This window comes from Rhinopithecus roxellana, chromosome 13 (genome assembly GCF_007565055.1).
Source record: "Rhinopithecus roxellana isolate Shanxi Qingling chromosome 13, ASM756505v1, whole genome shotgun sequence".
Classification (NCBI taxonomy): Eukaryota; Metazoa; Chordata; class Mammalia; order Primates; family Cercopithecidae; genus Rhinopithecus; species Rhinopithecus roxellana.
In genome coordinates this window covers 71,358,269-71,369,488 of record NC_044561.1, presented here as the reverse complement: position 1 = coordinate 71,369,488, position 11,220 = coordinate 71,358,269, and the positions used below count along the sequence as shown (strand labels likewise).

General features: G+C 64.7%; 1 protein-coding gene across 1 annotated transcript in view; it reads right to left on the bottom strand.

Annotated features, from left to right (window-relative positions):
* LAMA5 (laminin subunit alpha 5) overlaps nt 1-9,680 on the bottom strand; it is a 61,953-nt gene extending 52,273 nt beyond the window's left edge. The window contains 2 exon segments of the mRNA XM_030913910.1: nt 4,831-4,983; nt 9,331-9,680. Coding sequence (XP_030769770.1) covers nt 4,831-4,983; nt 9,331-9,627 — 450 coding nt within the window. The 5' untranslated portion in view covers nt 9,628-9,680.
* Between the last annotated feature and the right edge of the window lie 1,540 nt (nt 9,681-11,220).

The following is an 11,220-nucleotide window of genomic DNA, read 5'->3' as shown; positions in this document are numbered from 1 at the left end:
CCAGTGCACCTGTCCCGGCTGCCAAACGGGGTAACTAGAGCCTAGAGCCTGGCCGCGCTGCACTTCCTGTCCTTCCCCGGACAACCCACTGACCGTCCTGGGGCACTGGCCACATGGCTGAGTGCCCAACCAGGCCCAGGGAGCCAAGCCAGCGGCACCCTGGACCAGCAGGCCTGCCCAGGGCCCCAGCCGGCCAGCCAGAGGGCAGGCAGTCCTGAAGGGTAAGGCAGTCTGGGCGTGCTGGGCCTCCAGCGGGCGTACTCACCCCATTTACAGAGGAGGAACCAGCCTGGGAACCCAGACTCCGGACAGCATGGCCAACCCCACAGTCCTCAAGACCCCAGCACTGGGACCTTGGGCACTCCACACTGGCCCTGACCCTCTCATAACTCCACCTCAGTTTCCCCAAGTGCCTAGGTAAACTCACACTCCAGTGGCCAATGACTTCAGCAGAGCTTTGCCTCCTCGTACCCCCACTTGGAGGGGACAGCTGACTGCCTCCCCTCTCCAGCCCTACCCCAGTCCACTCTGCCCTCCCACAGCTCTCCGCCATCCCCAGGGGCACAGGCCCTCACCTGGCACTGCTCACCCCCAACCAATACTAGACTCATGCCCAACTGTCCCCCCCATACCCTGCCGGGCCCAGTTCCCCTACACCTTGACCCCCACCTGGTCCTCACCTAGGCCTCCCCATTTGCCCTGCAGCTCTGGGCCTCGGGGGCTGGGACAAAGCCGCTGCCCCACCTGTGGCACCTGCACTGTGGCCTGCTGTGCAGAGGACAAAGCAGGGGTCTCCCTGCAGGAAGGGGGCCCCCCCGTGTCCTCACTCCTCATCTGAGGGAGACAGGAGGTATGCCCTCCTCTGCTGGGGAGAGCCCCGCCCCCACGGTTAGACCACCCAAGGGCCGAATGGAGAGGGAGGGGACACAGGCCAGAGCCAGCCCCACTCACTCTGACCAGCTCCTTACAACCTGGGCCTGCTGGGCTAGCATGCTGGTGTAGTGGGCCAAGGGCCTGGATCCTGCAGCAGAGCCAGGGGGTGGGGGCGCTCAAGCCAGGACCTGCTGGCCATGTGCCTGGGCAGTCATGAACGTGCTCACCCTTCCCTGGGCCTGGGGCCTGGGTGTGGTTCTCGGAAGAGGGAGCCTGAGGCCAGTGATGTGACTACTCAGTTCTAGAAGCTTCCGGAGGACGCAAGGAGATACGCAAGAACCCCCTAGAAGGACCCCCTGGGGAAGGTCACGTCTGGAACTCGGAAACTGCCCCCTGAGTCACCAGTGACCAGTGCTGGAGCCTCTTCCTGAGTCCCACCCTTGGAGAGAGAACCCCTCCACGGCTGGGCACAGCAGGACCCAGGCCAGGAGCCCAGCTGGCACTCCTGGGGCCAAGGCTCAGCCACTCCTGGGTGGACACCACAGGGACTAGTCTCCCCTCCCCTGTGCCAGCCCCTGCCCCACCACACAGCAGGGGCGTGAGACCCGAACCGTGATGCAGCCCACCCCGCCCTCCTCAGCCTTCCAGGAGCAGGAAGCCTTCCCGATGCCCAGTGCCAGCCCCCCCACCCCCTCCCAGGGCATCCGCTCCAGATCCCAGAACAAAGGCTGCTGGCAGCCCGCTGCAGGGGGAGTGCCCGGACCCACCCGCTGCTCAGCCTGGCTTCCTGATGGAAGCCCCAGTCCCGCCCCAGGATCAGCCCTGAAGCCCAGGAAGGACATTTCTTCACCCAACTCCAGGGAGTCCCTGCCCCCACCCCAACCAAGGCTGGCAGCCCCCTGGCCCAGACAGGGGCCTTGGTAGACACATCCACATGGTCAGGAAAGCGGGTGAGAAGGAAGGAAGATGGTGCAGGTGTGGAGGGAGGAAAGAGCAGACAGAGGGATGGACAGATGGAAGCAAGGAAGAAAGGGTGGGTGCTGGATAGGTAGAGGGGTGGGTGGATGGGTAGGGAGTGGGTGGATGGGTGAGTGGATGGGTAGGGGGTAGGTGGGTGGGTGGATGGGTAGGGGTAGGGGGTAGGGGGTAGGAGGTAGGGGTGGGTGGGTGGGTGGATGTGTAGGGGGTGGGTGGTTGGATGGGTAGGTGGGTTGGTGGGTGGGTGGGTGGATGGGTAGGGGGTGGGTGGGTGGATAGGGGGTGGGTGGGTTAATAGGTAGGGGGTAGGTGGGTGGAGGGGTAAGTGGGTGAGTGGGTGGATAGGTGGGTGGGTGGAGAGGTGGGGGTGGGTGGAGAGGTAGGTGGATAGGTAAGGGGTGGGTGGGTGGATAGGTGGGGGTAGGTGGGTGGGTGGGTGGATAGGTGGGGGTAGGTGGATGGGTGGGTGGATAGGTAGGTGGGTGGATAGGTAGGTGGGTGGATAGGTAGGTGGGTGGGTAGGTAGGGGTGGGTAGAGGTACAGGTAGGTGGGTGGATAGATAGGTGGGTGGGTAGGTAGGGGGTAGGTAGAGGGACAGGTGGGTGGGTGGGTAGGTAGGGGGTGGGTAGAGGGATAGGTGGGTGGGTGGGTGGATAGGTAGGGGGGTGGATAGGTAGGTGAGTGGGTAGGTAGGGGGTGGATAGAGGAACAGGTGGGTGGGTGGGTGGATAGGTAGGTGGGTGGGTAGGTGGGGTGGGTAGAGGGATAGGTGGGTGGGTGGGTGGATAGGTAAGTGGGTGGGTAGACGGATAGGTGGGTGGGTGGGTGGATGGATAGGTGGGTGGGTAGGTAGGGGGTGAGTAGAGGGATAGGTGGGTGGATGGGTGGATAGGTAGTGGGGTGGATGGGTGAGCAGGCAGAGGGATGGGATAGGATAGGTGGGTGGGTGGGTGGATAGGTAGTGGGGTGGATGGGTGAGCAGGCAGAGGGATAGGATAGGATAGGTGGGTGGGTGGGTGGATAGGTAGGTGGGTGGGTAGGTAGGGGTGGGTAGAGGGATAGGTGGGTGGGTGGGTGGATAGGTAGTGGGGTGGATGGGTGAGCAGGCAGAGGGATGGGATAGGATAGGTGGGTGGGTGGGTGGATAGGTAGGTGGGTGGGTAGGTAGGGGTGGGTAGAGGGATAGGTGGGTGGGTGGATAGGTAGGGGGGTGGATGGGTGAGCAGGCAGAGGGATGGGATAGGATAGGTGGGTGGGTGGGTGGGTGGGTGGAGGGACTGCTTCCCAGGTGGAATGGAAAGGGTTCCTTTTCCCTCCATATCATTTTACAGTTGGTGAAACTGAGGCTGGGAGAGGCAAGATGCTCACATGGTGGAACCTGATTTCCGGCCCAGAACAATCTAAAAGCAAACTGGCTTCAGGCCTGAAGTCCCCAGCCCAGTTCACAGATGTGCACCGAGGCTGAGAGAGAGCCCCAGAGCCAAGGGGTGGTGGAGCTCACACGTGTGGGTCTGAGTGTCAGTCCCATCTTCCCTGACCCCACCCAGGCATATCAGGCACTATGCCCACTGGCTCTGCAGCCACCTTGGGGTTGCCGTGGAGACCGGGGCATCTCCCCTCCCCCAGCCCAGCCACGCCAGTTCCTCGAAGGAGGAGGGGCGGGAAGAACCCAGTACCCAGTTCCCAGCTTCCCACCGGAGCAGCTGAGAATTCACATCCGCTGCAGCCAAGGCGGGGGGCCTCTGCTGCTGTGCCAGAGAGATGAGGGACCCCTAGGCTCCAGGGGACAGGGGAACCAGATGCGGGGAAACCCAGTGAGATGAAGGTAAACAGGCAAAGCCACACCCAGACCCAGGTCAGGTCAGGGCCAGGGGCCTGGCAGGCAGGCAGGGAGCCCAGGACAGGCAACCCCTCCCCAGCTCCCCACCCTTCTCCATAGGGCCCTAGAGCAAGTTCAGGAACCCGTGGAAATTCCAGGCCACCTGTTGGGGCTTGAGCCCTCCCCTCACTGCCTGCCCACCCCCAGCCAGGCCTGCAGGCCACCAAGGCTGTCAAAGGTGCCTGCCCCTTGGGGCCAGCCCTCCAGCCAGGCTCCAGGGAGACCTCCTCTATCTCCAACACCCTCGGGACAATGACAGGGACAGAGACTCAGACAGGAGTGAAGACCCACGTGTCACACACTGGGACAGCGACCAAGCCAGCCGGGATGCAGGCCTCTGGGTCAGCCCTGGAGCCCCCACTCCAGGCACTGGCTTTCAGGCCCAGCCTCCTCCACCTGCCCCATCACTGTCCCTGACTCAAGAAGCACCAAGATTACTGGCCCGTTTTATAGGCCAGGACCTCAAGCCCGGGTACATAGGCCAAGTCACCCCTTATCTGGGGCTGCTCAGAGCTGGCAACGAGGCAAGCCCACCTTAGGGGGTTCACTCTTCGCTTGGAGGCACCCAGCTTCAGCCTCCTGCTTGTACAGGGGCCTCCAAGGCCAAGGAGAGCCCAGAGCTGGGGACCAGAGAACAGACACCCAACCCCACCTAACCCTCAGCAGCCGCCAGCCACCTCGGCACAGGTATCCCAGGAATGTCCACTTCCGCCAGCCTCCTCTGCATTCCTGCGGCCCCTCCCGCACCCGCCAGGAAATCCTTAAACAGCAGGGCGCCTGACACAGGGGGCACCACCGCACTGCTCACAGCACCTCTGCCCTCCTGGCCCCAAGCTGTCTACTCAGCACCCCCACCCAAACTCTGTGGCCTCTGGAAGCACCCCCATCAGCACCCCCTTTCCCTGTGTCGTGGGGATGCTGAAAGCACAAACAAAAGGTGACCACTGTCATGCCTTTGTCCCCTCCCACCAAGTCCAGCCTCCCAGGCCCCAGATCTCGCTCAGGGTGGAGACCTCGCCTTCTGGTCCAGAGGCCCAAGGTAGGCCCGACAGCCACAGACACAGAGACGGGCACTGCAGCAGGCAAAGAAGGCCCCTACCTGGCCCAGGTCCAGGGTGACGTTGACCTCGTTGTACTCCAGGCCGCGGGACAGGGGTGGGCTCTGCCACCAGCGCTCTGTGCCATCGATGGCGTTGCTTGCTGGGTGTGCCTTGTTGCTGTTCGCAGCCGTACAGATGTCACAGTACTGGCCCTGAAGAGGGAATGGGAGGGTCAGACAGCCGAGGAGGGCCGGGGACCCCCTTCCTCCTCCAGTCATCCTCCTACCCTGAGACGAGTCCTGGCCCCACTGAGCGGGTTCCACGCCCAGCCTCTGCACCCCCGTCGCCAACTTGCTCAGCAAACGTGCGCTAAGCACCTGCAGCTCCTCCGACTCAGGGGAGGTGGCTCATGTGAGCTGTTCATGGCGCCAAGGAGGAAAGAGGAAGAACAGGGATGGAGAGGGGCATCTGCCTTGGGTGGGAAAATCTCGGTGGGCCTGTCTAGCGGGGTGGCATCTGAGCCCTACATGGTAAGGGAGAGTGTGCTCTAGGCAGAGGGGGTGCCAGTGCAACGAGCCCTGGGGGCAGGAGGCGTCTCACAGTAAACCGCAAGGTGGATCAATGTGTCTAGAGCCAAGGGGGCAAAAAGGGGCAGGAGCGGGGCAAAAAGGGGCAGGAGCGGGGCAAGGCATGGCCACCTCTCCCTGCTGGCCCTGCCAGGGGCTCCAGAAAGGCTTGGACAAAATGCAGCAAGGCAGGGGGCAGAGAGGGAAGGAGGGCAGAGCTGCAGACAGAAGGACCATCAGGGTGGGGATCCAGGCGGCCAGACCCCACCCCACCCCCAGATCCTGCCCACAGGCTTCTGGATTAGGGTCTCCAGAAAGACAGAATTAAGCTGTTGCGGCGGCCTCTGGGGACCGGCCCCAGAGTGGAGGTGTGGGCAGCGGCACGTGGGCCTGGGCCTCCTGGCTGCCGCTTCAGAGTCCTGGGAAGAGGCCAAGTCACAGCAACCGCTGAGCCTCTATGTCCCCATCTGAAGAGTGGGGATAAGGCTGCACCTGCCTGGGGCCACCGTGAGGATTAATGGCTCACACAGCCTGGCAGCCGCTTCTATCCCGGGCCTGCCCTGCATGGCTGAGTGGGAAACAGAGGAGGCTCCCAGCAGGGTCCTGGCCTACATCCTGGAGGGGAGGGGTAGTGCTGGGAGCTGGGGTGGGGACCAGGAGAGGGGGCAGAGCCGGGTCCTGGCTGCCATACCCCCCCAGGGAAACCAGACCTGCTGTTCGTCCATACAAAGGCATCCTCCCAGGCTTGGGGTTGAGGCCTCTGAGTCTGCAGCCCCCAGTGTGGCCACTGCTGTATTTCCTTTACTGCATGTATGAGATCTAGAATTATCTGGGGACTTCGCTGGGGTCCCCCAGAGCTCTGCAGTGGCAGGGTCCACACCTGCCTTATTCCTGCTGTGTACCCAGCTCACCACCTAAGCAGTCTTCGTGGACGGGGCTAGAGCAACTGAAGACACCCAGTTAAGCACCACGAGCTCTACCCGCAGGCCGCACTGCCAAGCTTAGATGGTGACCCCCAAACTCAAGAGTTCACTGACAGCACGGCACACACAGGTCCTGCTCAGGGTGGGGCCGGGGGCGCCTGGAGAAGGTAGGTGTGGGCAGGGCCCTCTGGCTGGCGCAGCCAGGCCTTCCAGGGAAGGTTGCTTGCTGGCCAAGACCCTCCCAGACACACTGAGCAGCAGAGAGAAGCTGAGTGGAAGGCTGTGGGTCAAGGGTCAGTCTCTACTCTTCCAGGAGGTCAGGGAAGAAACTGCTCAGTCCCTGCCTGGGCCAGAGTTGGTCCAGTTATTGGGAGGCAGTTCCAGTCCCCATTCGGCCACTCACTGAGCCACAGAGGACAGGGCTGGGAAAATCAGGCTCCCACCACCTCCGCTGCGGAGGGTCCCGTGAGAAGAGCTAGGAAACAGCTGAGGGGCTGGTAAGGACTTCCCCCTCCAATAAGTCACCACGCTGGCCTGGCTGCCCAGTCCCCACCTTCCCAGGCTGGGCCGGCCGGGGATCCCCTGATGCCCGCCTGAGGCTGCAAGGGCCACCACCTCCCCCTGCACTCTGCCTGCTCCAGCTGCCCAGCAGGGTTCACCCCAACCCCCATCTGGGATGCCCAGCTAACGTGCGTCTCCTGCAGTGCGTCCCTGAGAGCCCCTGGCCTGCAGCCTTGAGACCGCACTGCCCAGCTCCAGGCCCCAAAGCCTTAGTTAGTCCCCTTGGATGGAGTTGCGGTTTCATCGCCTGGGCACCTCCTGTGCCTGCCTGCCTTGCCCCACCCGCGGCTCTACTCCAGATCAGCTGGCAAGGCCTTCTCACATGCCCAATCTGCGGCCAGGGCAGTCAGCAGACCTGTGGCTCTTAGATGAAGAAGGCGTCCAAGGTCACAGGCCATCCAGCTCATGTCTACCAGCCGATCTTTCTACATATCTGGCAGCCTCAGAACAGGGGCACTCACTGCTCAGGGCTCAAGACTTTGGAAGAGAAGGGTTCGTCTCTATTGTTAGAAATGAGCTGGGCAAGGCCGGCTGGTTTCTCATCCAAGTCGGCTCTGAGGCGTGGAGCACCATAGCCCATAGCTGCCACTGAAACTGTGGCCGCTTCCCAGGCTCCTCAGGCCAAGCTCACAGTCTCAGGTGAGGGGGGGCCAGCACGCTGTGCCCATTTTAAAGACAGGAAGCTTGAGGCTGACAGAGGGAAGCCACACAGCTGAGGCAGAGGAGAGGGGCATTGACTACAGGCTGGCCCTTTACTCAGGAGACAGGGGTAATATGCCCCCACAGAGGAGACAGATCCGGGAGGGGGCCTGTGGCCCCCAGCCATGCAGCACAGGCAGGTGGTTGGGGGTGGTCTGAGGTTCAGAGGGCACCTGGAGCCTCCCCTGCCAGAACGGCAAAATCTCATCTGGGGACGCTCAGCCAGGCCCTCTGAGGTGCGGTGCGGTAGCAGGCAAGAAGACAGCCACGGGCCCTCCCTCCTCAGACCCGGCCCCTCTGAGTTGACCAGATAAGGGGGCAGCCAGGAGGTGCCCAGATTCCCACAGCTAACCCCCGCTGGACCCTGTTCTGGCTGGGGGGCTCCAAGCAGGTGTCAGCGGCTTTCCAGGGCTCAGCTCCCCCATCTGAAGTGTGGGCTGGAGACCTCCTATCTCAGAGGAATGTGCTGGGCTTAAGGAGAGAAAGGTGAGCCCAGGAGTCCGGGGAGGCTCCTCCCCCCTCCCCCAGGGCCAAGGTGGTGGGGCAGGCAGAGGGGGCGGGCCCAGCCCAGGCTCCTCCATTCATCCCCACAAAGTCTTGCTCCAGGGCCCTCTGCCCCCACCCGGCAGATCTCCAGCTACTCGCCCCTGCCCCAGTCTCTCCTTCCAGGAAGGCGGAGGTACCAGGGAGGAGACAGCTCAGGTTACACGGGCCCTCTGCCTGTCCCCTCTGCCTGCCCCACCACCTTGGCCCTGGGGGAGGGGGGAGGAGCCTCCCCAGACTCCTGGGCTCACCATTCTCTTCTTAAGCCCAGCACAGTCCTCTGAGATAGGTCTCCAGCCCACACTTCAGATGGGGGAACTGAGCCCTGGAAAGCCGCTGACACCTGCTTGGAGCCCCCCAGCCAGAACAGGGTCCAGCGGGGGTTAGCTGTGGGAGTCTGGGCACCACCTAGACTCTCCCTAAGGTGGGGCTGAGGTGGGGAATGGGCCTAGAGCGGCCGGTTGGGAGCCCTTGGAGCTGACTTTGCTGCTTTTCACCCAAGGCTGACCCCAGGCCCAGCCTAAGCCTAGAGGGCCAGGAGCCTTGGTTTCCAGGTTAGGTGTCCATGCATGGAGCCCGCCAACGGAACCTGCCTACAGGTTTAAGGCTTGTTGGGGAGGGGACATGCACCCCGGGGGTCTTCAGGGCCTGAAAACACATCTCCCTGGGAGACTGAAGCCCCCCGCCCCTCCCACCACCTGCTGGGCAGAGATTCTGCCCCTCCTGGGAGCCACGTGTTCCCAGCCCCAGTTAAAACTTCGCAGCTGGCCCTCCCCTACTTTGGAGGTCTCGCCGAGTCCCTAGACTCCTCTGAGAGGGGACCTTGGGAGCCTCAGGTGGCTGGCCCCTCCCACCCCATCCAGAGGCCAGCAGGTTCCAGCCTGTCCCGGGTAGGGCGGAGCTGCGCCCCCTCCCCACCGGCAGCAGGCGGCGGAGGCCAAGTCCCGCCCTCCCCGGGATCCCGGACTTGGGGCCGCCAGGGACTGGGCTCGGCCCCCCTCCCGCCCCGGTCACCGCAGCCGAACTGGACCGGCGCCGGCCGCCCCCGGATCCACGCCGGGGGCTTTAATTCCGCCTTCCCGGAGGGACGCGAAGTTTCCCGGCCGAGACGGAGCAGCCGGGTCGGGTGCCTTCTTGGGTCCCCAAAATGCGGAACCAGAGTCCGCACCTGGACTCGCCCTGGCCCACGACGCTCCCCGTGGGGTCGGGCCGGCGTTCCGGGTCCGAGTGCCCCGGGAGGATGCCCCACGGCCCGCCCTGCGCTCACCTGGATGGTCTGGTTGGGGTCGCCGCCGGCCACGGGGCCCCCCACCAGCTTGCAGTAAAGGTCCTCGGTGGGGCGCGGGGAGCCGCGCGCCGGGGCCTCCTCCCCGCAGGTTGCGGAGGCGGCGATGCGGGCGCCCTCGGCCAGGTTGAAGTAGGGCGGGTGCAGGCTGAAGCCGCCGCCCGCCTCCTCCCGCGCCCGCGCCGTGCCCAGTAGCGCCAGCCCGACCAGCAGTAGCGGCGCGGGGCCCGGGGGGCCGCGGACACACAGTGCGCTCCCCGCGCACAGCCGCTTCGCCATCTTCCCGGCTCCGGGCCGCGTCCCCGCGCTCCAGGGACAGCGCGCGCGGCGGGAGCCCGGCGGGTCTGAAGCCAAGCGGCCGGCAGGGCTCGCTCCGCCTGCGGACGTCAGGCCCCGCCCCGGCCCGCCCGAGCCCCGAGCCCCGCGCCCCGGGGAGAGGTCCAGGGAGGCGGGGGGGGGGGGGGGGGGAGAGGAGGGGGAGGGGCGGCCGGGCGGCCTTAACCCTTCGGACCCCGGCCCGGCCGCCTCCCGGAAGGGGCACCTGCTGGCCTCGGGCCAGGCCGTGGGACCACGGCACCGCCGCGCCCCCAGCCCAGGTCGTAGCTCCGGGTCCTGGGTGCGACCCTCGCGCTCCCCACGGCGCTCTGGCCCCCAGCGCGTCCACCAGCTCCTCCCAGCCCAGGGGCCCACTCTTTGTTCCCCTAATTTGGTGCACCTCTCGGCCTCCCCGCTCCTCCCCCGACAGCGTCTGTCCTGCTGGTTGCCGGAAAGTGCCCTCTGCAGCCGCGAATGACCATCTGCAGAGGAACAGGGGGAGCCTAGGTAGGGACCCCCTGCTTCCTGGGGTGATCAGGTCAGGTTCCACTCGGCCTGGCTCCTGCCTGCCCCAGCAGGGCTTAAAAATACTCTCCCATAGGGAAATGGGGCAGGAGGGGCTGGCCTGCAGCCATAGCCCCCTTTAGAGGACGGGGGTGGGGTGGGGGGGGGCGGTGCTCATGGCCCCACAGCCTCCAGATTGGCTCCTAAGGAGGTGGGGGGGCTCTGGTCACAGCTGCTGAGCACCTGTGCTCCGGGGCCCCGTGGACTCCACCAGCTCTGTCGGCCTGGCCTCCAACCCACTGCACAGCCGCGCACACCTTCCTGCCACGGTCGGCGGCTCGAGGACGCCTGGCAAAGGGTACAGGACCTAGAGGCCGAGATCAGGTCTTCGTCTGCCTTTGGGTGCCTGCGGCCCTGGGTCTCCTCCTTCCCTTGGGCTCCGGGGCCAAATCTGCCTCCAGGGAAGCCCCAGGGGGTGGTGGCGGGGTGGGGCTGCAGCTGCCGAGCTGGCAGCAACCCCCCCCCCCCCCCCCCCCCCGTCCCTGAGCCAGGCCAGCTGGGCGGGCCATGGTCCCAGATGGGCTGTGGGCTCATCTCACTGGGTTCCCTGGACGGTCCTGGGGGGCTGGGTGGGTTTGTTGGGCGCTGGTCAGCGGTTCTGGTGGGGGTTCTGAGCTAGCAGCTGTCCCTGGAGGGTACACCTCCTTGCACACCTTCCTGGCGCCCTGGCCTCCTACAAATCTCAAGTCCCAAGAGGATGTGTGGCTCTTTCTCTACGGAGTCAGGAGGGCGATGTGACCCTCTCCCTTCTCCTACTTTCCGGCCTGGCAATTCTTCCCTAACTTCACTGTTAGTTCTCCCACCTGGGGGAGGGAGAAAGGCGGCGCCCCTTGGCAGGAGAAGCTCTGAGTGGGGGAGGAGCTGGCTGGAGAGGAGGCGGGAGACATCAAGGAATCGGCAGTCCAGGTGCAGAGTCCAGCTCTGAGCTGCTTTAGATCCCGTGTGAGGCAGAGAGCGGCCTCTGGGCAGTAGCGAGTCCCCACATGGGGTCTT